The sequence below is a fragment of the Aotus nancymaae genome, unplaced genomic scaffold, assembly GCF_030222135.1.
Source record: "Aotus nancymaae isolate 86718 unplaced genomic scaffold, 86718_ANA_hifiasm-v0.15.2.pri h1tg000003l, whole genome shotgun sequence".
NCBI classification, from domain to species: Eukaryota; Metazoa; Chordata; class Mammalia; order Primates; family Aotidae; genus Aotus; species Aotus nancymaae.
The window spans coordinates 72,944,562-72,969,013 of record NW_026988414.1 but is presented as its reverse complement, the minus strand read 5'-3'; the positions used below and the strand labels follow the sequence as shown (position 1 = coordinate 72,969,013).

The window sequence follows — 24,452 nt, the reverse complement described above, 5'->3', positions numbered from 1 at the left end:
AGCCATGCTCTGCCTTCTCCCCAACCCCTGCCCTGGCTCTGGGCCCAAGGGCAGGCCCTGCATGGCAACCCATTGTCTGCTTTGCAGGAGCCACCAGCTGACTTTGGCCCCACTCTGGGGCTTTTGAAACCTGCTGGGCTGGAGGACAGGCGGAAGGTGGACAGGACATGGTGTTTGTCCCGGGCTTCCGGCCTTCCCTGGGCTTGGGCTCAGGGCCTCCTACCCACTCCAGCTGGGCTTCAGGGCCAGCCTTCCTTCACTGAGTCCCGGAATCCTGCTCAGCACAGCCCGTCACCAAGGGGCTTGCTTTCCACACTGTCCTTTCTCCCCAGGACTTTGCCCCAGCCGGTCTCCCCAATAGCCAAATCTTCTGGTCTTTTGAGCACAGTGGTGCTGTGGGGAGAGCATCCAGACCTTGGTGGCTTGGAAGGGCATTAGTTTTCCTGTTTGTAAAACGGCAACACACATCTTTGTCCTGCCTTCTTTGCAGGGTGGCTGGGGGTTTGGTGGGCTGGTCAGTGGAGGCAGATGAGAATGTCAGTTTCTTCTGTTGCCTCCACTTTCAGAAAGCTGTCTGACTTCTCTGGCACTCAGAGAGTCACACTTTCCCAAACAGACCCATGGACTTAACCCTGATTGTTTTTTCTTTTCTTATTTTTTATTGTTTTTGAGACAGAGTCTGCTCTGTCACCCAGGCTGGAATGCAATGGCGTGATCTTGGCTCACTGCAGCCTCCACCTCTTGGGTTCAAGCGATTCTCCTGCCTCAGCCTCCCAAGTAGCTGGGATTACAGGCACATGCCACCACACCTGACTAATTTTTGTATTTTTAGTAGAGATGGGGTTTCACCATATTGTCCAGGCTGGTCCCAAACTCCTGACCTTGTGATCTGCCTGCCTTGACCTCTCAAAATGCTGGGATTACAGACGTGAGCCACCTCACCCAGTCCAACCCTGATTGTTTTGTGATTTGTTCCAAGAATCCTGCTGGGTCTTAAAACCAAGGCCCAAGCAAGTACCAGCACCCCACCCCAACTCCCACCCAGCCAATCCAGAGGAGGAAAATGAACCCAGGAAGGCCCCGCCCCAATCACCATCACAGCCAGCACCCTACTCACCCTCCTCCTCCTTTCTGCCCACCAAAGAGATAATGAGGCTTCTTGGAGCCAGGGCTGAGCCACACGTGAGATAAACACCCTTCCCACCCACAGCTGACCTTGGTGGGTGGGAGGATACTCCCCTTTGGCCCAGCACACAACTCACTGTTCTCATGGCTGATAAAGAAGGTATTTCTCACTCCTCGGTGATCTGAGTGCTGCCCCTGCCAGGCAGCTAGCTAATCCATAACCTAACCCTGCCTGAGTGTTGCCAGGACCCACCTGTGACCATGACCTATCCTTAACACCAAGCCAGTGCCACCCTGGAAACCAGGCTTCTGAAACTCTCTTCCTGGCCATATCAGGAGAGATAGAAACATTTGTTCTGTGCTCCCACCCCTAGTGGAAGGGTTTCCTCTACCACTCTGACACGCACAGCACCTACACTTCCACCATTAGTCACTCCTTTGGATTTAAGGCTTTGATCACTGAAGGCCCCTGGGAGATCAGGGGCTCACCTCGAAGGTGGGTGGGCGGGTGATTCCCTTTAGTTACCAGGTTAGTGACTCGGCAGGTAGTGAGCAGGAGAGGGAAGGGTAGAGAGCAGGGATGATTCAGGGAAGTAGGGAGAGGCTGAATATACAGCTCTTTGCAAATCAGAGGCTCTCCAGGAAGCCCAGGATGTGATCCTGGAGAGACGCAGCTGGGTAATGGGTACCAGAAACTTGGAGCTTCCCTTGCTCCAGGGACACAGATGTCCTTGGCTAATGGTACAGCCTCTCTGGTCTCCATGCCCTTCAGTTCAATGAGTGTTCAGATCCCCTCCCTTCCACTTTGACATGTGGATGTGGAATTCCAAAGGGTGGAGAGGCTGCAGGCTAATTCCCGGGCACCATGTGGGCCTTCCCTCTACTCTCTTTGCCAAGTAGGTAGTTGGGTGAGGGGGTGAGGTAGGCCTGGCAGTGCCTACCGTGGGAGGAGGCTCCTGCCAGATGTGCTGGCTCTCCAACCTGAGGTCAGCCTGCTTTCTGCTCATTGGCCCAGGGCCTCCCTGACTGCCGGACTTAGGCATTCTCTGTGGGGGGTGCCCACATTCCTGCCATTTTCAAAGCCTGATTCTCTGCCCATTCATTCTCAAAGGGCTCCTTGAGGTTAGTATTCAAGGCCTACTGGGTCAGTGGGTCAGGTTGCAAGGCTGGCTTTGCCAGACCAGAGCATGGGACCCAGCCCCTTCACGGACAACAGCCACTCCCCCTCTGCCCTCCCCGGAGCTGCCCTCCTCTCTCACAAACAAGAGTTTGGGGACAGCTGGCCGACGGTGACACAGTGAATGACAAGAGGAAGCGTGTTCCACCAGGCAGGCCTGCTTTAGGAAACGCGCCCCAGAGGTCCAGGCTTGCCCAGTCAGTCAGCTGCTGGGACAGCGATGGAGGTGGGGGCCCCAAGGAGTCAGGCCCCTTTCTTTTCGGTGGGATCAGAACCCCGTGAGCACCCAGGCCTGTGTCTGGCAGAGGTTATCTCCTACAACCCAGCCGTCCTTGCAGCCCTCCTGTCTGGCTGGAGCTGGGCCTCGCTGGCCCTGCCACCATGAGGAACGGGACTCAGGGGAGCCATGGAATCCAGCTGAGTATGGGGCAACCTGAATGTGCTTTCCTGGTCCAGAGGGAGTGAGGATTGGCTCGGAATCACATGGGGTGGGGGATGGGTTGTCTCATTCCTGGCCTGCCTCTGGGCTATGCCCTCCCCATGTGTCCCTAGCCCCCTCCCCTGCCTGAACCCCTGGTTATTCTGGGAGCTTTTAGCTACCACTTAGTCAACCACTAATGCGTCAGGCAGGGGAGTGAGAGGGGAGACACGGTGCCAGACGGTGCTCCTTTTAGACAAGCAGGATGGAAAGCAAGGGGAGCCAGGAGGTGGGGGACGCCGGAGGACGGGGAGGCATTTTCCACTCCTGGCCCTGCTCGTGGAGAACAGGCAGCAGGGGAGAGTGATGGGCAGTGGGTCGGTGTGTCCTTGGACCCGCTGCATCTTCCCTCCCCCATCACACGTGGGCCTCAGCTCACCTTCCCCATCCTTCTCTCATTAGGACTCTGCCAGGATGCAGCGTGTGGCCTCTGTCCCCAGTACACCCAGCTTCCCCACCTCTGCTCAGGCTGTTTCCCCTGCCTGGCATTCTCTCCCCGCCTGTCCTGGGCCCATCTAGCTTTTATCTACCTCCCCTTCCCTTTGGGTTCATAAAGCAGCAAAAAGAAAATGTTCAGGGATATGACACGTGCTCCCTTGGCCTGACCTTTTTAGGGGTAGCCCCTGGTCTCGCTCAGCCCCTGCCTGGACAGACTCCCACCTGTCCCCGCCCCGGCCCAGCTCTCTCCCTGCTGATCTGGTGGGGCCGCAGATCCTAGCCCCTGATGGCTTGGTGCTGCCTTCACTTCCAGGCAGCCCTCCTGCCCCTGAACCCCCAGCCCCCACTCCTGCCAACCTGAACAAAGCCTCCTTTCATGTATTCATCGAGCTGCTGCCGCTCGACACTTCCCGGGCACAATCAGGCCTTTTGAGGGCCTCGGGCGGTGCGGGAGCCCAGGCTGGGGCTGGGGCAGAGAATGGGCCAAGGCCTTGTCCTGGGGCTAAGCTGGTGTCATTCCCCCTAGCTCATAGGCATCACCGAGCACAGAACTGGGAGGGGCAGTAACCTGGGGGTCACGGGAAGCTGGGCTCCCGTTCGTTTTTCTGCAAAATGGGACGAATAGTCCCTGCCTCCTTCCACCCTGGCCATTGTGGCTAGGATTTGAAGGGAACTGGGCTCAGCCTTCCAGATCTGGACGAGATTGTCCTGGCCCTAGTGCTGCAGCTCCTGCCCAGCAGCCAGCAGCCCTCACCTTCCCTTCATGTCTTCAGCAGATACTCTGTGGGCAGCCCTGGGGCCCACGCTAAGAGTTTTGCCGGAGAGCTGTGGAAGCGTTCTGCAGTGTGGCTGTCTGACCCCTCAGATGTCTTCCCAGAGTAGGGCCAGGCCTCCCCCTCAGATCTTGCTCTCCAGGACCCAGCCATGCCTCTGCCATCAGGCTCCCCAGGGCAGGACTGCTTTCCTCTTCTCTTCAGCAGCCCCGCAATCCCTAGACAAGGGCCCTCCAGGGTCCCGTCTAGTGCCTCTTTCCCCTTGAATAGTTGTACCTTGGCCTTGCTGGCCCCCTTGGAGACCTGGGCCCCTGGTGCAGGTGTCGGGCTAAGGTGACTGATGGGGGTGGCTAGCACAGTCTGACGGATGGGGCTTTTCTGCCTTGACCCCCAGGGGCTATGGATCTCAGGTCCTAGCCCAGCATCTCCAGAGGCAGACATGCGCACCTTTTCCTGGCCGCCAGGCTGGCTACTGGGGGATGAGAGGGAAGTGGGGCGGGGAACTGGGGCTGCAGACTGTCTGGATCCCGGGTTGGGCCGTAGGGGATGGTAGCTGTGGCTTGGGCTGCGGGTAAAAGGGGAGCCCTGGAAGCTGAGTCAGGAAGACTGTGTGTCTGTAGGCCGCTGACCCCAGAACTCCAATTTTATCCCAGGAAGGGAGGGGGAGCAGTGTGCACTCAAGACCTGATAGTTATCCCTCCCTCCTCCCTCCCACCGACCTACCAGTACCTCCCAGCCCCTGCTCTGCACATCAGGGAGCCTCGAGGGCCAGGAAGGGCTGACATCCCCAGAGCTGTTGTTCAGTTGGGCTATTTTTGATGTGCACGAGGAGAGTACGCCGCCCAAGGACAGTGAGCTCAGCACTTCTCTCTGGCCAGTCTTGCTCCTGGGATAGTCCAACCTGGGACAAGCCAATCTGTCCTGCCTGCTGGTGTGCTGCTGTGACCTTGGCATGTCTCCCAGGAACCTCAGCATTCTCCTCTGAGCCAGTGAGCCAGGCCACCGCAGAGGTGAAGAAGGATCACTTCTGGGGGTGACCTGGCCATGAAGGGATGTATCTTTTTTTTTCTTGAGAAGGAGTCTTGCTCTGTTGCTAAGGCTGCAGTGCAATGGCGCAATCTCGGCTCACTGCAACCTTCACCTCCTGGGTTCAAGCGATTCTCCCGTCTCAGCCTCCTGAGTAGCTGGGATTACAGGTACGCACCAACCTGCACGTCTGACTTTTTGTCTTTTTAGTAGAGATGGGGTTTCACCATGTTGACCAGGCTGATCTCGGACTCCTGACCTCGTGATCCTCCCACCTCGGCTTCCCAAAGTGCTGGGATTGTAGGTGTGAGCCACCCGCCCAGCCGAAGGAATGTATCTTAAGGAATGAAGGTGTGGGCTCACAGTGTGTGGTCCAGCTGTTCCTTGCCCCCATTAAATGCAGCATCGGTAGGGATGGCTCCAGTGGGAGTGAGAGGGCTTGAGAGCAGAGTTGAGGAAATGGTAGTTCTTTTATGTCAGAGTTGGAGCTCGAGTGTCACTGCCAAGCTGGCTGCCCCAGAGTTTCTTGCAGCTGAAAAAACAGTGGTCAGACCCAGTTCCTGGGTGAGGCCCCAGGCTGGTCAGAGGTGGGAAGATGCTGGCTGTGGCTGATTGCCGGGGGCACAGCCACAGGCTGTCCCGTCCCTATAATTTACTCCTGCAACCAGGGCAGCCTTTGCAGTGTCACCGGAGATGAGACACCTCCCCAGAGGCAGTGGCTGCAGTTAGTTCCTTTTTTGGGCAAAATTTTCCCGGTCAGCCCTTCTGCTGAAAGGCCCAGGCTGGGCTCCATGAAGGTCCTCCTGTCCCAGAGTTGCTGGGGGGTGAGAGCTGATCTTCAGCCCCAGGAGAATTAGCATCTCCATGGGTGAAATCAGGACACAGTGGGCACGCCGCAGAGTCCAGCTCAGTAGGCAGCAGCATAGGCTCAAGGTCTGCTACTGACCTGCTTCCGTGTGCCCTCCTTTGACCTCTGTGTTCCCATCTGTGAAATGGGAGGGAGTAGATATTGAGATCCCTTTTTTTCTCAGGTCTAGTGCTCACTAAGGGGCTGGGGATGGGCCAGGAGGGGTTGGAGAGGGATTCCCAAAGGAGGAGAAGGGATTCTGAGCATTGTGATTGCTGGGAACCTGGACTCCAAGGGGGAATGCTTGGAGGCCCTGCTGCCTGCTGAAAGGCCTAGAGGGAGGGGGGGGGGTCGCTTGCTCAGTCATAGGTCAGCAGAGAGCCTCCCAGAGCATAGCTGAGGAGCCCAGCACCTCAAGAGTGTTGTGTGCCAGAGGAGGGTGTCCGTTGCCCCCAGAGGCCCCTAAACCCTGCCCCACTCTGAGGTCACACCTACTGTGAAGGAAGGAGAGGCTGCCACACTAGGGGAGGGGCCGTGCTGTGGGTGAGGACAGCCGGTTGCTGGAGCCCACCAGAGGATCTCTTACTTCTCCTGTCCTTGGTCCTCTGAGTCGGTGCCACCCAGCCCAGAGCTTGTCTGAGGCCCTGCCAGGACCCTGAGCACCAGGCACTGGTCATCAAGCGGGTTCCAGCATGGCACGTGGAGGGGATCCAGAATCTTCTCGCTGAGGGGCTGGCTTCAATGTTTCTGCTCATTGCCTCCTCCTCAGGCCATGCAGGGCAGGACCAGGTGGACTTCGGCCAGGCAGAGCTGCACACGGTGCTTCTCCACGAGCCAGGCAGCTCCTCCGTGTGGGTGGGAGGACGCGGCAAGGTCTACCTCTTTGACTTCCCCGAGGGCAAGAACGCGTCTGTGCGCATGGTGAGCCTCTCTTCCCCCTACTCCCCGTCTCTCTTATCTCCCCTCTGGCCCTGGTGAGGGGCCTCAGGGAATTCGAGGGAGCTGGCATCTCTTCCTAAACTGCCCCCACCTCCGTGTCCTATAAATGGCTCCTGGGGGAGGCTCCCTAAAGGTAGTCCAGATTGGAGTGGGGAGCCGGGGCGGTGTGGAGAGAAACAGGAGCTAATGGGTCTGGCTAGCTGGGCAGCACTGCTGCGGAAAGCCCAGACTGGACGCTGGGCCCCAAAGCCCACGGCTGGTATTCTGAACCCTCTGGGCTTCCGCTCTGGATATGAGACTCAGCAGCCTGTGTGACCTCGGGTAGGTCGCTCACCCTCTCAGAGCCCCAGTTGCTCATCTGTCAGATGAGACTAATGGTCACTTCCTCCGGAGCTGATCCTGAGGCTGCATGGAAAGCATTTCGGTGGCATCTCACCCTGGCAGAGTGAACTAATTATTCTCCCCTTCCTCCAGATGAACATCAGCGCCACAAAGGGGTCCTGTCTGGATAAGCGGGTGAGTGTGGGAGTGTGAATGAGGGGTGAGGTCTGAGCCCCTTGGTAAAGGGAGAGGAGACCCTGAGAGTCTAAGGAAGGAAGCATGGCCCTGCCCCTTCTGATGGGGAGATGTGGTCCTCTGTGCTTAGGGGATGGTGTCAGCTGCACCCACGCTGGGCTGTCCTGGGAGGCTGTCACCTATGCTTAGCCCTTCTGACACCTTCTTCCCCAGTCCTGGGGGTCCTTGTGCTAGGCCTGCCAGGGCCTCCCAGCAACCAACGTCTCTCCTCTCTTCTCTCTTCCCTGGGCAGGACTGCGAGAACTATATCACTCTCCTGGAGAGGCGGGGTGAGGGGCTGCTGGCCTGTGGCACCAACGCCCGGCACCCCAGCTGCTGGAACCTGGTGAGAAGCTGCTCCCCATGTGCCTAATCAGCTCGCCTTCTTCTGGGTGGGCTTCTGCCCCTCGTGGTGGGAAGGAGATGGCGAGACTCCAAGGCTGGCCTCACCCTGGGAGGATGGGGCCCCTGGCCCGGAAACTGGCCATCATGGGGGTAGTGGCTGTGGGATTACGTGACCCTCTGGATCTCCCACAGGTGAATGGCACTGTGGTGCCACTTGGCGAGATGAGAGGCTATGCCCCCTTCAGCCCGGAAGAGAACTCCCTGGTTCTGTTTGAAGGTAGGGCAGTGCTGGAGCAGGTGCCCCAGCGGTGAGCTTCTGAACTGGGCTGGGAGAGGCATGGTCGGCTCCTTGTCCAGTGTCGGGAGGAGGGACTTCCAGGAGCTGCCTGCCCTTACTCATGCCCCCTTCCACTGTCCCCAGGGGACGAGGTGTATTCCACCATCCGGAAGCAGGAATACAATGGGAAGATCCCTCGGTTCCGCCGCATCCAGGGTGAGACTGAGCTGTACACCAGCGATACAGTCATGCAGAGTGAGTCAGGCTCCGGCTGGGCTGAGGGTGGATGAGGGGGTGTGAGCACCTAGGGTGGCAGATGGGATCCTGATGTTTCTGGGAGGGCTCCCTGAGGGCCGCTGGGGCCATGTGGGAAAGCAGGACCTTGGTACAGGCCTGAGGAGTTAGGGTTGACTGGGAGCAGAGGAACAGACAAGGTGTGGCAGTGGGATGGGCCCCAGCCCTGTTTGGGGAACACAAACAGAGGGAGCTCCAGACCCAGAGCAGCATCCGCAGGAGCCAAAGTCTATCCTCTGCTGAGTTCCCATGGAGGCAGCCCCCACTCCATCCTCATTAGGGCTCTGCCAATTGGACAGAAGTGACATAGGGGCCCCCGGGACCTTCCCCCAGTCCCCACTCATGAAGTCATTGCTCCTGGGCCGATGACATCATTGTAGGAGGAGGGCCAAACAGGTGTAGGGTGGAGGTGCAGAGTTTAGGTCCCTTGGGGTGCCAGACCTGATGTTCTATGTCCTCTTCCAGGTCTGCTTTGCCATGATTTGTGCAGACCTGAAGGTGGGAGGAGAGTGTGCATATGCGGGGTTGGGGTCGGCTCCCGGGCTGGCTTCCCAGCCTTTGCCTCTGTCCCTGGCAGACCCACAGTTCATCAAAGCCACCATCGTGCACCAAGACCAGGCCTATGATGACAAGATCTACTACTTCTTCCGAGAGGACAATCCTGACAAGAATCCTGAGGCTCCTCTGAACGTGTCCCGTGTGGCTCAGCTGTGCAGGGTGAGCAGCGGCGTGCGGGCTGCTGGCTGCGTGTCTGCGTGTATGAATAGGCCTGAGTGAGGGCAAGTTCTGTGTGCCTGTGTGCACGCAGGAGTTGTGTGGATATATGAGTGGGTCTGTGTCTGGGATTGTGGGAGTAGCTGTGTGTGCATGGAGCGTCACGTGTCTATGCGTGGGTAAAGATGGCTGAGCTGGGCACGTATGATGGCGTGCGAGCATGTGTGAATGTGATGGTGTGTGTGTGTTTTGCCTGCGTGAGTGTGCTGTGCCACGTGCGCTCCTTCTCTCCTTCCTCCTCTCCATCTGTGTGAGTCGGTAAATGTGTGTCTGAGTCTGTCTGCTCTGCGGGGACCTGGCACTCTCACCTGCCCTGACCCTGGGCACTGTCAGCCCTGGGCTCTGGGTCAGCCACGCCAGCTGGCTGGAGTCTCATCTGGAGACCTAGCCTGAGTCCTGGGGCACCCCCGGCAGGACCCGGCCCCTCACAGCCTGCCTTCCTCCTCTGGGCACAGGTGCTGTCATTGCTGGCAGTGGTTCCCTGGGGTGCGTGGGGAAGCCTGGGCAGGTACTGAGGGGCCCCTTCTCCCCTCTGCCCTTCCAGGGGGACCAGGGTGGGGAGAGTTCACTGTCGGTCTCCAAGTGGAACACTTTTCTGAAAGCCATGCTGGTATGCAGCGACGCTGCCACCAACAAGAACTTCAACAGGCTGCAGGACGTCTTCCTACTCCCCGACCCCAGCGGCCAGTGGAGGGACACCAGGGTCTATGGCGTTTTCTCCAACCCCTGGTGAGTGGCCCTTGTCCTGAGGCTGGGGCTGGCACTGGTTCCGTGTCTAGTAGGGACAGGAGGCCCTGGGCCCTGCTGAGGGCCTGCCTGGTGTGGCACGAGCAGGGACTGCAGGCTCAAGGGGCGGGGCTGTTGCTGGGTGTGGGGTGGGGGGACAGCCAGCGTGATGTGTGTACTGTTGTGTGAGTGAGTCTGCACTCATGGGTGTGTGTGCATGGCCTATATGCACACTCATGACTGCATTTGTGCCTGTGTGTCCCAATACCTGTGTGGGCCCCGAGTGGACGCTGCGCCCGGAAGGAAGCTGCCGAAGCGTCTCTTGGGGAGCTGGGCACTATCACACATGCTCAGGCACTGCCTGCGCCTGATAATTCACACTTCTTAATCACTCTCATTGATTGAAAACAAGGCAGGCAAAAGTGTTGGGTGTGCATGGGGAGAGTTGGGGGACAGAGCAGAAGAAGCCAAGACCCTGCTCTGTGGCTCCTGGGTGGGTGGAGCGCCCCAGGCCAGAAGGGGTTGGGGGTCTGACCTTCTGGGGCATCAGCATCCCATAGCCTGTGCCCAGGGAGGGTTAGAGAGCTGCTCAGCCCATGTTGGGATTCAGCCCAGCCTGGGGTTGGGTAGAGCAGATGGCGTCGAGACTCAGTGATTCTGTGACGGGACTCGAGGCTGTGGCTTTAGATTGCAGCAGAAAGGAACTGGGTTGAACTCCCTCTCTCCTTCCTCCTCTCCATCCTTCCCTCCTTTCAATGGTGTTTGGTAGCTCAGTGCCAGGCACAGGGCTGGCCGGGTGGGTGGGGGGTTCTGGCCCCCCCATTGAGCTGGTCTCCGTGTCACTGCAGGAACTACTCAGCCGTGTGCGTGTATTCCCTCGGTGACATTGACAAGGTCTTCCGCACCTCCTCACTCAAGGGCTACTACTCAAGCCTTCCCAACCCTCGGCCTGGCAAGGTGAGCGTGACACCAGCCGGGGCCCAGGCCCAGCCCTGCTCCTCCCTCCCCTCCCACCACCCCACTGACCTGGGCCTGCTCTCCTTGCCCAGTGCCTCTCATACCAGAAGCCGATACCCACAGAGACCTTCCAGGTGGCTGACCGTCACCCAGAGGTTTCGCAGAGGGTGGAGCCCATGGGGCCTCTGAAGACGCCATTGTTCCACTCTAAATACCACTACCAGAAAGTGGTCGTCCACCGCATGCAGGCCAGCCACGGGGACACCTTTCACGTGCTTTACCTAACTACAGGTGAGAGGCTGCCCTGGGACCCTCAGTTTGCTTTGTAAAAATGGGCATGGGAGGGGTAAGGAATAATGTTGTTAAGATCTGGTTGGATCTTTACATGTGGAAGGAAGAATTGAGTGACTGGAGTTGACATGGGTTAATGTGTGTTGGTGTGGAAGAGTAAGGCAGGGAGAGCTTCCTGGAGGAGGTGGGGGCAAGAGGGAAAGGGGGATGGGAGAAAAGCAAGCACTGGGATTTGGAGGCGGAAATCCAAAGAGTCTGAGCAAAGCCATGTGCACCTTTGGTCCAGATGTCTGACTCAGGGAAGACGATGGTAGGAAGAGATGTGGTAAATGAGGAGGGGCCTGAACCACAGGGATCCTGGCCTCCGCCAGGCAGAAGGAGGGAGTCAGGCCCTCCTCCTGTCTTTGAGATTGTGCAGGTGAGAGGAAACATTTGAGGAGTTGATGGGACACAAATTAGGTGCGAGGAAGGAGTTCCAGGTGGCAGAGGCTTTGGCGTCTCACAGAGGACAGGGACAGCTTCTCCTCTTCCCTGGAGTAGGCCCCCCTGGGGGGAGCTGGGTGGAACTCCTGGGAGGTGCTCCTGCATTCTGGAAAGCCGCCGGACACGGAGGAGCCAGCCCTGAGGTGGGTTTGTGGCAGCTTCCCATCCCAGCTGCCTTCCTTGAAACTGGAAAGGGCCTCTAGCACCTCTGGGGCCATACAATTCAGGCGCAGGCGCCCACCCTCAGTTGTCACATTCCCCATGTGATTTCCTGTTGCTACTTCACCTTGGGACTATCTCCGCTTTGGTGACCTTGTAGGAAACTGGAACCCCAGCACCATTGCTTGGCTCCTGGAAGCCTTGGGGAGAGGAATTTCCCACAGGGCAGGGCCTGGGTCCTGAGTCCCTGACTCTTTACCCCCCTTTCATCCCAGCTGCACCCTTGGGCCCCTGTCGTTGCTTGGCTCCAGCAGTGGCTGGCACTGCTGTTGTGGTCAGCCAGGGGATGGCAGGGCCAGTCACACAGTGTGGGACTGGGAGCGGGAGCTAGGACGAGGAAGGCTGGACTTGGTCCGTGGATTCTCTTCCCGGAGGCTTGGGAGGCGAGCACACTTGAGTGATTAGGGAAGGTGTCTTGGTTCTCTCCGAGGGCCGTGCAGCCCGCACCATTTTGGAGCCTGCAGCATTCGTATTGGGGCTAGATTTAAAAATAAAGCTTTCTGAGTCCTCTGTAGAGAATGGGAGGCTCTCACAACTGGGAGAAGTATTGGTCAGTTCCTGATAATTTTGCTAAGGGGATGCAGTTACTGGGGCTGGTTTGGAAGGAGGTGCAGGGCAGTATGTCTTGTCTGTGAAGGTAATGGCTGGGGTGCGTGCTTAGCAGGCCCAAGGAGCATCTGGCCACATCTCAGAGTCCACAGATGAGGATCACAGATGTGCAGAGGAAACGTCCTAGGCAGGCGATTATCTGACTGCTTTTTTGGGGCAGTGATGCCCTGGGAAATCGGGAGGGAGGGAGAGAGGGAGGTAGGCTAGTCTAGAAACTGGGACAGCAGGTGAGGTAGGATTGGGAGGACCAGGGGTCAGGATGCCCATTGGTCCCTACGTGTGAATGGAGAGAGCATTGGTCTAGGAGGCAGGCAGCTAGGTTATAAGACCTTGAGAACCCTTGATTTAGAATCCAAGGCCAGGCACCGTGGCTCACGCCTATAATCCTAGCACTTTGGGAGGCTGAGGTGGGCAGATCACCTGAGGTTGGGAGTTTGAGACCAGCCTGACCAACATGGAGAAACCCCATCTCTACTAAAAATGCAAAATTAGCCGGGCATGGTGGCACACACCTGTAATCCCAGGTGCTTGGGAGGCTGAGGAAGGAGAATCGCTTGAACCCAGGAGGCGGAGGTTGCAGTGAGCCGAGATCACACCACTGTACTCCAGCCTGGGCAACAAGAGTGAAACTGTCTCAAAAAAAAAAATCCAAGATCCTTTTTAGATCTTATAAAATTAAGATATCCCCTAAGACCAAATGCAATGCAGAGTCCTGAATTGGATCCTAGAACAGAAGAAGGACATTTGTGGAAAAACTAGTGAAATCCAAATAAAGTCTGTAGTTTCGTTAATAGTAATGCACCAATGTTAGTTGCCTAGTTGTGACAAATATACCGTGGTTATGTAAGATGGTAACATTAGGGAGACTGGGGAAGGGTAGGTTGGAGCTCTCTGTACTATCTTTGCAACTTTTCTGGAAATCTAAAATTACTCCAAAATAAAAAAAATGTATTTAAAATACATATATTCCCTAAAGAGTCCAGGAGGCAGGGGAGTTGTAGAAGCAGCTGAGTGGTTGGGCTCTGACCAATTTCGGTTCTGACTTGGTCTCTGCTGCTTGCCAGCTGTGTGACCTTGAGCAAGTGGCTTAGCCTTTCTGATCCTGATTTCCTGATTTCCTTATCTGTGTGGTGAGGAAGATAACAGGTGCCTCACAGGGCTGTGGAGGGTTAGATGAGGCGATGCGTGGACAGAAGCCGCACTGTCCTTGCGGGTGTGGGCCTCCCGCCTCTGTTCTTCCCACCACAGCTTCCCGCATAGCCTTGGGCATGTTGGGAGCCATATCCAGGGACCCCTAGACCTCCCAGGATGGCCTTTCTGGACCAGCCTTGGAAGTTTCTGGGCTGCCCTCGGGCTCCCACATTCCTCCCTAGTCATGCTCTCCTCGCCCTGCCCACCCAGTCCTGTGACCCTTGCCTGAGCCGGGACTTCCCACCCGTCCCCAGGCTAGAGGGAGGCTGCCTGGCTCCACAGTGGGGCTCCCGCCCACTGACCCTCTGCACACCACCCACAGACAGGGGTACCATCCACAAGGTGGTAGAGCCAGGGGAGCGGGAGCGTGGCCTCGTCTTCAACGTCATGGAGATCCAGCCCTTCCGCCGCGCGGCTGCCATCCAGACCATGTCGCTGGATGCTGACCGGGTGAGCCTCCCCCCACCGCGTCCCATGGGCTATGCAGTGACCGCAGCTGAGGACAGGGCTCCTTTGCATGTGATTTGTGGTTCTTTTAAGAGCCTCTAGGCCTTAGGGCCTGGGCACTTAGGATTGAGTGTGGGGTGGGGCCTGGGCCTGACCCAGTCCTGCTGTCCTTCCAGCGGAAGCTGTACGTGAGCTCCCAGTGGGAGGTGAGCCAGGTGCCCCTGGACCTGTGTGAGGTCTATGGCGGAGGCTGCCATGGCTGCCTCATGTCCCGAGACCCCTACTGCGGCTGGGACCAGGGCCGCTGCGTCTCCATCTACAGCACCCCGTGGTACGTTGGCCGGGATCCCTCGTCCCTGGGAGGAGGTGGGCGTGGGAGTGGGGGAGGTGTTGGCGGGCTGGAGGAGGTGTCAGTACTGGGCCTTTCTGGCGGGCCCCTCCTCTCGGCTGGAGCTGCGTTGGGGTGAGGACAGGCAGGCCAGGTCTGCTGAGCCTCTTTCTTCCTTCTCACTCCAGGCCAGTGCTGCAGTCCATTAATCCAGCCGAGCCACACAAGGAGTGCCCCAACCCAAAACCAGGTACCTGAGCTGGCTCTGTGGTGGCTGTGGTCCATGAGGGGGGGTGCAGCCCTGCCCTGATTGTCCTGGTCTGCGGGAGACATGGCCTTATCCTGTGGACCCCAGGCGCATGAGGCAGGTTACAGTCCTGCCGAGGGAGCCCTCTCGGTGGGGTGAAGGAGACGGGAGAACAAAGGAGGAAGCTGAGGGGGTTCCCCAGGTTCATTCAGAAGCCCTGTGCTGGGATCGCAGTCCATGGGGAGGGCACATCCGCCCCTGGGCGCGCTTGGCCCCTCCTCACAGCTGCTTTCCCGCTGCCTCCCCAGACAAGGCCCCACTGCAGAAGGTCTCCCTGGCCCCGAACTCTCGCTACTACCTGAGCTGCCCCATGGAATCCCGCCACGCCACCTACTCATGGCGCCACAAGGAGAACGTGGAGCAGAGCTGCGAACCTGGTCACCAGAGCCCCAACTGCATCCTGTTCATCGAGAACCTCACGGCCCAGCAGTACGGCCACTACTTCTGCGAGGCCCAGGAGGGCTCCTACTTCCGCGAGGCTCAGCACTGGCAGCTGCTGCCCGAGGACGGCATCATGGCTGAGCACCTGCTGGGCCGCGCCCATGCCCTGGCCACCTCCCTCTGGCTGAGGGTCCTGCCCACACTCACTCTCGGCTTGCTGGTCCACTAGGGCCTCCTGAGGCTGGGCATCCCTCGGGCGTCTGCAGCCCAGGGCACTAGAACGTCTCACACTCAGAGCCGGCTGGCCCGGGAGCTCCTTGACTGCCGCTTCTTCCAGGGGACAGAATAACCCAGTGGAGGATGCCAGGCCTGGAGAGGTCCAGCCACAGGCGGCTGCTGGGCCCCAGGTGGCACATGGGCGGTGAGGGGCTAAGCATGAGGGCACCGACTGTGAAGCTGGGGCATCGATGACCCAAGACTTTATCTTCTGGAAAATATTTTTCAAAGACTCCTCAAACTTGACTAAATGCAGGTGATGCTCCCGGCCCAAGAACCCATGGGTCGGGGAGTGGGTTTGGAAAGGGGCGCTGGGACCCCATCTCTGGACCCTGGGGCTGAGGCCCGAGTCCTTCTGGACTCTTGGTGCCCACATTGCCTCCTTCCTCTCCCTCTCCTGTGGCTGGATGGCTGGTGTTCCTGAAGACCCAGGGCTACCCTCTGCCCAGCCCTGTCCTCTGCAGCTCCCTCTCCGGCCCTGGGTCCCACAGGACAGCCGCCTTGCATGTTTATTGAAGGATGTTTGCTTTCCGGACGGAAGGACGGAAAAAGCTCTATTTTTATGTTAGGCTTATTTCATGTATAGCTACTTCTGACTGCATCTGTATGAAAATACCAAAACTACATGCTGGGGGGGTGGGAAAGGGAGGGGCTGGGAAGGGAGGGGTTGGGGAGGGGGGTGATCCCAGTCTGAGGCTCCCGGGGATGGGATAAGAGTCTGGAGATGGACGGGCGTGGGTTCTTGGAGAGTGGCATGAGCTGGCTCTGCCCTGGGAGCCCGGTCTGAGGGGGGATGTGGTTGGAGCCCCCAGTGTTGGGGGTGGTTATGGCGAGGGGAGGGAGACAGGGGAGAATGAAGGAGAAAACTGAGCCCTAGGTTCGCCGTGTTCATTTAGAGGGAGGAGCCGGGTCCTCAGGGGGAGGTTCCAGGACTCTGCCCTTGGCGTTGAGGGTTGGGGGGCGGGGGGTCTCCTCCCTTCCCCTCAGCCCCCTTCCCCAGGGGCTGTGCTTCCATGCTCCTAGCCTCCCACCTTCGCTCAGGACATGTTATAACTTAGGCTAAACTGTGAAAATTCCCATGGGGATGGCCTGGGCCGAGCTCTCCAGGCAGCGGCCCTGCCCCCAGCCCTGTCCATCCATTTCAGGGGGAGCTGGGCCTTTCTCTGACTGTGTCTGGCCACCCAGGGCAGGGCCTGGGGCCAGCGGCCTCCCAGCTTCGGCCCTTGCACCTCTTCTCAATGCACTTTAATAATGTAACATATTACTAATAAACGAGCTATTTATTTACCTGTGCCTGTTCCTTGCCTACTCCTTGCCTACAAAGCTGTCCCGGTCAGGGGGTGAGGGTGGGTCTCCTGTGTATTACTTGCCACCTCCTGGCCACATGAGCATCACATGCATTCTCACGTGTCCTGGTTAGAGCCCAGGAGTGAGCTCAGCAGGGCCCTAGCTAGTGAGAGGCAGGAATGGGGACCTGAACCCATGACTCCTGAGCAGCGTGCTGCCGGCCCGAGCCTTGACCCCAGATCCCCAATAGCTCCTGCAGCCCTTTTCCCCATTCCCAGCCTCCACCTCCCGCCGCTTCTCCTGGGAGGCCTGGCCTGGGCCATGCTAGGAACAGCCTCAGGCCTCCCTGCCTTCAAGGGGCGGTTCTGGAGGGAAAGCCGATCAAATGCTGCCCTGTGGGATGCTGTGGTCTTGACTGTGTGCAGGAGGCTGGTGCCGCCTCAGGGGATGAGGGAATAGGATTTACTCCAGGCAGGGTAGGGGTCTGGGTGAGGGTTGGAGAGTAGGGAGGGACCTGAGGGCGGGGTTTATGAATGATGAGGTGGGATTTGAGTTGTAGAAACTCAGAGCTCTCTCCAAGATCAAGTAAATAGGTTTTAGAACACGTAAGTTTGTGCCAGAAGGAGCCTCTGAGGCTGGGTGGGAGGATGGAGGGGAGTTAGGAGGCTGTCCAGTGGCTGGTAGAGGTCAGGATGAGGGCAGTGGCCCTGGGATGTAGGGCAGGGACAATAGGGGGAACTGCAGATGTCCAGATGTCCCCCAGAGGCCTCACCTCCCCCTTGTTCCCTTCTCTCTGTCCCCTGTCCCTGGAGGCAAGGACCTAGGCCTTTGGAGTCTGCTAGGCATTTTTCCCGAGCAGTGACTGCTGGAGGGGCCCGTGGCAGACTTGGGGCAGTCCCCTCTATCTGAGCCTAGCTTCTGGTTGGCTCTGGCAGACCCCACAGGACTGGAATCGCCTCCGCCCGCAGCACTCCCTCCCACTTCAGTTGGCTCTGTGCTCTCATAGCCAGCCCATTCCTGAGGATTCTCCCCATTCTTTTCTCCTGCAACACTCAGCATTGCTTGGAGACACCAAGGTCTCAGCAGGTGCATGGAACAAGGGTCTTTGGGAGTTCGGGGGACGCAGAAGAGCCCTGGGCACCTGGGGGCAGAGACCTGGGGCTGCTGTCACTATTTGCAGTCCTGGACAGATCCTTGCCTTCCCCTAGCCTCGTTTCTCTCCTGTGTAGAAGGCACGGCTGGGCCTGGGTCTCTGTGGACCTCTTTCCTGCACATCTTGTCTGCCCTGGTCTGTCTGTATTCCAGTGCACGGCCAAGCATGGGCAGCAGGACAGGGGCCTCATGGGCTTCCGCTCAGCAAGCTCGAGGCTGGTGAGCAAAGCAAAGGCTCATCCTGGCAAAGCAAAGTTTGGGAGTGAATTCCAGACCCAAGTGGGCCGAGTGGCAAGTGGAGAAAGTATGAGGCAGCCTTGGTCCCTCCTTGGGTGCTGGTGGCCTCCAGTGAGTTCCCTGCCCTCTCTGGGCCTCGGCAGCACCCCTGTTTCCTTCAGAGATGCTTTTGGTGCTCTGATGGCTCCATGGCAGAGGATTTGAGTGATGGAACCCACTCCTTTGTCTCTGTGGAGGCACCAGGAGAGGCTGGGCTGGGAGTAAAGCCATGTGCATTAAGGCATGAAATGAGCCTGTGTAAATTCCACGTAAATGAGCCAGCAGAGAGGAGGCCAGCCAGGCACAAGTCTCCTGCCCTGTTTTCCCCAGTGGACGAGCAGCACAGCAGGCCTCTGGCTGGCGGTGTGTGGGCAGGACAGTTAGGCTGGGCCCAGGTGATGGGAGGAGCTGCTCTAACCATAGCCACACAATATCCATGGTGCCAGCACTGGCTTCCTGAGGGCCAGGCCAGCGACAGGAGCCAGGCCAGGGGCAGGAGCCAGGCCCACCCTTCTGCCCTCTCTTGCACATTCTCACTAGGGAGGAGGATGAGGGATGAGACTGAAAGCCCAGTTCTCCAGGGGAAGCCAGCAGGGAGCTGGAGACTTCATCCTGCCTCCGTCCCACTTTAGGAATCTGAAGAGTCACTATGGTTTATTCCTGTCCATGCGTCCTGTCATCCTCTCCCCACAGGGGAAGGCTCTTTCCTTTTGTCTCTCTGCTGCATCAAACCCTTTAACAGCTCCCTGCACCTGCAGACCAATGCATCTGGATCCAGCATTCATGGCCCTACTATTCCTTTCCATCTATTCCGTCTTTCACCTTCCTTTCCCTTGCTGGGACCACTCTATGCATTTGCTCCTGTGATTCCCTCCCCTGGAATGCCAGGAGGATGCTCCCTGGCAGAGGTTTCAGAATGACCTGGAATTCTTTGGAGGAGTCCTGGATCCCCCCTACACTAATGCCTCAACCTGCTCAGCCTGATCTTTGGGAGGGTGCACCTAGAAGCAAACTCTGGGGTTGTTTGGGGAGAAGGCGCAGCCCCTTCCCTGGAGACACTCAAAGCCTGGTAGGGAAGGGAGGTGGGCTGGATAGTGACCATATGTGTGATGGTCCTAGGTGGGAGGTGGGAGCTTAGAGGGAGCACCTAACCCATCTAGGGGAGTGCTCAGGGAAGACTTTGAGTAGGGCCTTACAGGGTGCATAGAAGTCTCCCAGGAGGAGAGTGACTGAATGGAGAGGGAACAGCATTTGCAGAAGCCTGGGAGTCGGAGAGCACCTGGGGTGCTACGCCTGGCTGGAGTAAAGTGCGTTCCATGAAGGCAGAAATCCTTGTCAGTTTTGTTCACAGCTGTGTCTCTAGTACCTAGAACAGTGCCTGGCACATAGTAGGTACTCCAGACATGCTTATTGAATGAATGAGTAAGATGAGAGAAGGGCGGGTATTTAGAGGTGAGACTGGATGACTCCATCAGTGCCTGATCCTGGGAACTAAAGCAAGATCCTGCAGACACTGGGGGGCCATTGAAGGATTTTGAGCAGGGGCAAGGGTAGATGATAATGGTAATAACGGTGAGGATGATGGGAGCCTGAGATCCATTTTTTCTCACCCCCATTCCTTACACCAAAGACCCACTCCTCACCATTGCCAGGTGTTTCTAGCTCCTTCTATGGTCCAATTTTAGCCTCTCACTTCCTGGAAAAAAAAGTGCAGCCATCCCGGCTAGAGTGCCAGACAGGAGGTCTGCAGGCGTGGGCCAGTGGAATGGGGCTGAAATAGCTAAATCTGGCTCAGGAAACACGTTTATGTCAGTATTGGTTAGCTCTGGGAGGAAGAGACCTTGGGAAAAAAACAAAAACAAAACCCACATTCTCAAGGTCACCAATGACCGTGAGTCAGCCCCCATCAAGCGAAGGAGCACAGGACCACACCCCAGGTGCCTGCTGGGGCCCTTCTATCGGATGATGTTCACGCCAGAACTGCTGCCCCCAAACCAAGTCAAGGTCCCAGAGCTCTGGCAGTTCTTTCAAGTTGGGCAGAATGAATGGCTCAGAAGGGCTTAGGTAGAGGCGAATACGTCCTGGGGGCTGAGCCTGTATCATGGTGGGGAAACACGTGGCTGGCACCTTCTTTCAGCTCCAGCCCATTCCTGGAGCAGACATTGCTCATCAATCGTGGCTTTGCTTTCCTGAGCTCAGATGAGCCATTTCTTTTAGAACTTGCATTCTCTAAGGGCTACTGGGCACACGAAATAGGGCTCATCTGAACTGAGATGTGCTGTATGTATAAAGACACGCTGGATTTTGAAAACATAATATTAAAAAAAACCTTGAATTTTTACATCGACTACACATTGAAATGATAATATTTTGCATATATTTGGCTAGATAAAATAAAAAAAATTAATTCTACCTATTTCTTTAACTGTTTTTTTGAGATGGAGTCTTGCTCTGGAGCCCAGACTGGAGTGCAGTGGCGGGATCTCGGCTCACCACAAACTTCACCTCCTAGTTTCAAGCGACTCTCTTGCCTCAGCCTCCTGAGTAACTGGGGTTACAGGTGCCCGCCATCACACCCAGCTGATTTTTGTATTTTCAGTAGAGACAGGGTTTCACCATATTGGCCAGGCTAGTCTCAAACTCCTGACCTCAAATGATTCGCCTGCCTCGGCCTCCCAAAGTGCTGGGATTGCAGGCATGAGCCTTTGTATTCCGCCTTCCTTAACTTTTATCTAGTGTGGCTACTGGAACATTTTACATTATGTGTGTGGCTCATACTGTACTCCTGTTGGACGACATTGCTATGGAATATCTGCTCTGTGGGGGCGGGAAATTTGTCTTTTTGGTTCACAGGTAAATTTCCAGCACCTAGAGTAGCACCTGGCATATAGTAGGTGCTCAGTAAATTATTCGTGGCCTGAATGAATGGATGGGACCCTCACCAGCATTGCTCCTCAGGAGCCACCAGCAATTGATCAGATGGAACATCTTTGTTACCCGAAACCTAGCGGACGCTCCATCACAGTTTTGCTTTCTGCCTTTACAGCCTGTGTCACCCTCCTGGGACTCTCCTGATACCCAGTGGCGCAGGTGGAGGTGGACTCGGGTGAATGCACTGCTCTGCTGAGGGTCTTCCGAAAGGGAACTTTTCAGTCCCTTCTGATCAGGAAGCAGGGCAGCGTGCAAACGGTATGGAAATCACCTCTTGTGGGCGTTTGCATATCTAGGGTGCTGGTGATGCTTCCAGTCCACCTCCTGACCCCAGCCCTTGGTCCCTGGAGACAAAAGAGGAAGCTCTGGAGACTTTGAGCTCTGGGGACAAATGGGGGGAACTGGGGCCCCCTTAGTCTTTCTCCAGCGAATGAGGGCTTGTAGCCCAGAGCATCCTCATCTCTCAATTCAGCAGGAGCCTAAAAATAGTCTGCAGTTCCAGCCTCCCCCACAGCCGCCCACACCAAGCAGGGCCCCATGCCTGGCAGCTTCTCCACAATCCAGACTGTTGGCACAATCTGCCCCAGCCACCGACCCCCATCTCCCCGTCCCATCTCGGCCCCTGAGAACCCTGAGCTCAGCAGTCCCTGCTGTCAGGCCTGCTGAGGGTCTGCCTCCCACTCTGTCTTTCCAAACAACCTGGGCTGCTGGGAAAAAGGCTGACGCGTGACCTGCTTATCAGGAACTGGATGGGAGTTAATGGAAGACCATGCGCCGTGCTCCAAGCGAGGAAGACCTCTCTGAAGCAACAGAATGTGGCCAGACTTGTTGGCTCTAGCGGCAGCCTTTCCTCTGTTTACTCGGTGTATCTAGAGTAGAGCATGCTCTATACCTCCAAAGGAGATGCCGAGCCGCCACAGCTATACATCATCTGCGTGAGGCTTCGCTTCCTTTTCACCCCCCACATCCCTGAGCACAGGCTTCTTTGTTTACACACTCAATAAATAGTGTGGGTCTCCAGTGCTCGGGGCCTCGGCATCCTCCTACTTGCGTCGGCCCCCCGGAGCCCACCTTTATGCACTCCTACCCTTGTCTCTCCGCCGACCCTCATAACTTCCTAGGCTGTGTCTGGGCTGGTTCCCCGACACCGTGCCCTGACCCCCTGGATCCCCAGACCCCATGCTCTGTCCACTCTCCATTCTGGAGGGGATGCTAGCCAAACACAAGTGGGGTGCAGGTGTTCCAGGTGGTAGAGACAGCACGAGCAAAGATAGGAGTGTGAGAGAGCGCAGCACAGCGTGGAAAGGGTGAGCCAGAAGTGCTGGGTGCACAGGCGGAGTGCAGGGGCCAGGCCCAAGCTGGACGGCAGCACCGCAGGTCTTTGGCTCCCACCCCCACGCATGGACACCCTGGAGTAGATGGCGTCTCTGTCCTGCCCACGGGGAGCAGGGCTGCCCCTCGGATCTGGCAGCCTGCAGTAGCGCTGGTGCCACCCACACCTGTGTAGAGCACAGAAGGAGAGCTCAGGTGCCAGGGCCCATCTCCCCGTTTTGGGTCTTCCACATCCTTCTTTGTTGAGATGGAGTCTTGCTCTGTCGCCCAGGCTGTAATGCAGCAGCGTGATCTCGGCTCACTGCAGACTCTGCTCCCAGGTTCCAGCGATTCTCCTGCCTCAGCCTCCCGAGTAGCTGGGATTACGGGAGCACACCACCATGCCCGGCTAATTTTTGTATTTTTAGTAGAGATGGGGTTTCACCGTGTTGGTCAGGTTGGTCTCTAATTCCCAACCTCGTGATCCTCCCATCTTGGCCTCCCAAAGTTCTGGGACTACAGGTGTGAACCACCATGCCCAGCCACATCTTTCATTGTGGGAAGCCCTGGTGCCTTCCGGCTCTGAGCTTCTGGGGTTCCTGCCTGCTCAGCACTACAGGGAGGGCTCCTCACTGAGGTCCAGCAAGGGGACGTCCTCAAGGCAACCAGTACCTCGGTGGCAGAGCTGGGACCAAGCCTCCATATCCTGATGCCCAGCTGGGACCCAGCCCTCAGCTGGAGGTCGGGCAACCACTGCCAAGGGGACATCTTGGTTGGAGCCTGAGATATGGGGGTTGGGGACCTGCCCTGCGGAGGGTTTCTAGGTGGCAGGAGTGAGTGTGTAGGTGACACTGCTGGCCCGTGACGGTTCCACACGCTGGGTGGAGCAGGGTCGCAGCTGCAGGAAGTGGTGGCAGTGAAAGTCACAGTCACCTTCCTCTCCGGGGGGTGGCTTTCGGGGAAGCCAGGGGGAAATGCTGAGCTCATGGGGCTGTTCTTTCCAAAGCTGGCTCTCAAGGCCTCTTGTTGTCCCAGACACCTCTCCTCGGCCTCACCACAGCCTCCGAGGAGGAGTGCCAGTGTGGGCATTACTGTCCCATTAGGCAGAGCAGGTGCAAGGCCAGCCTCTTGCTCAGAGCTACCTGGCCTAGAGCCCTGGACTCCTGCCTCTTCCCGCCTCCACACAACACCCTCCCCCGAGGAAACAGGGGTGGGTGGAATCTAGAAGCTTCTCAGCTGAGGCGAAGGTGTTGGGGAGGCATTAGACCCTGAGGTTTTCTCGCCTCCACCAGCCCCTCATTTCCCAGCAGATGTGAGACCTCCTTGGTGTGCATGTCAGCCCGTGACAGGTAAATCTTAGGAGGTTTCCCCTTGGCATGGGGCCTGTCAGATGTGCTCCCCCTCCCCAGCCACCGGGAGCACTCCTGCACCCTTCCTGCACCTTGGAAGGCATCCGAGGGATCCAAGCCCATTCCTCAGCTTGAGGAAACGGAGGCCCCTGGAGAGGCCCCCAACTGCCCTGTGAATGTGGAGGTGGGGGCATCCTAGCCCTGATACATCCTTTCCTGAACTCCACCCCAATCATGGGCATAAACACAGGCAGAGCATCAATGAGAGGAGGGTCGTCTGCCTTGGCAGCCAGTCCCGGGGAAGATGGAATTGGGGGTTCTCTACCTCTCTAGCCTTCTGTTGTTTTCCATCTCAGTCTCATTCTGTTTCCCTGTTGGTCTCCATTTCTATTCTCTCTCTCTCTCTGTCTCTCCTTCTTCCTCCTGTATCTCTCCTTGGTTTGTCCTCTTCTGCTCACTTACGTGAAACAAGCATGTATATATACAACATGCAGGCACGTGGGACCACACGGATGACCTGCTCACCCGTACACACGTTCAGACACTCACATCTGTGCACACATGCATCCACACAGAATCCTCCCTTCTCAGATCCTATACGTGTATTCAGAGAAGCGGGGAATGGTGAAGCTCTCTTTCCGTGTGGCCACAGGCTCAGGGACAACTCACACCTCATTTCCAGGCTGTGCCTGCCTCCCTGTCTCTGGTAACTGGGAGCTTGGAGAAATAGGCTGTGATACCCAATGATATCTCAGGCTCTGGTGGGGATCTCTGGGATAGCAAAACCTGCCAGTGAAGAGTGTGAGAGGGGAAGGGGAGTCCCTGGAGGTGAGTAGAGGGGATGAGACAGGAAGATGAAACGTGAAGTTAGCATGCTGGCCTG

The 24,452-nt window shown here is 57.4% G+C and overlaps 1 protein-coding gene across 4 annotated transcripts in view; it reads left to right on the top strand.

The window, feature by feature from the left end:
- Positions 1-16,550, top strand: part of SEMA7A (semaphorin 7A (JohnMiltonHagen blood group)) — a 32,597-nt gene extending 16,047 nt beyond the window's left edge. For 2 of the 4 annotated variants that reach the window (XM_012475907.2, XM_012475909.2), the window contains exons 2-14: positions 6,634-6,785; positions 7,278-7,319; positions 7,612-7,704; positions 7,896-7,980; positions 8,125-8,235; positions 8,852-8,991; positions 9,593-9,777; positions 10,623-10,731; positions 10,824-11,022; positions 13,847-13,974; positions 14,148-14,302; positions 14,488-14,549; positions 14,855-16,550. In XM_012475907.2, coding sequence (XP_012331330.2) covers positions 6,634-6,785; positions 7,278-7,319; positions 7,612-7,704; positions 7,896-7,980; positions 8,125-8,235; positions 8,852-8,991; positions 9,593-9,777; positions 10,623-10,731; positions 10,824-11,022; positions 13,847-13,974; positions 14,148-14,302; positions 14,488-14,549; positions 14,855-15,216 — 1,823 coding nt within the window. In that variant the 3' untranslated portion in view covers positions 15,217-16,550. The remainder of the gene's footprint in view (positions 1-6,633; positions 6,786-7,277; positions 7,320-7,611; positions 7,705-7,895; positions 7,981-8,124; positions 8,236-8,851; positions 8,992-9,592; positions 9,778-10,622; positions 10,732-10,823; positions 11,023-13,846; positions 13,975-14,147; positions 14,303-14,487; positions 14,550-14,854) is intronic. The other 2 variants (XM_012475908.3, XM_064382486.1) reach the window with 1 other exon arrangement.
- The last annotated feature ends 7,902 nt before the right edge of the window (positions 16,551-24,452 follow it).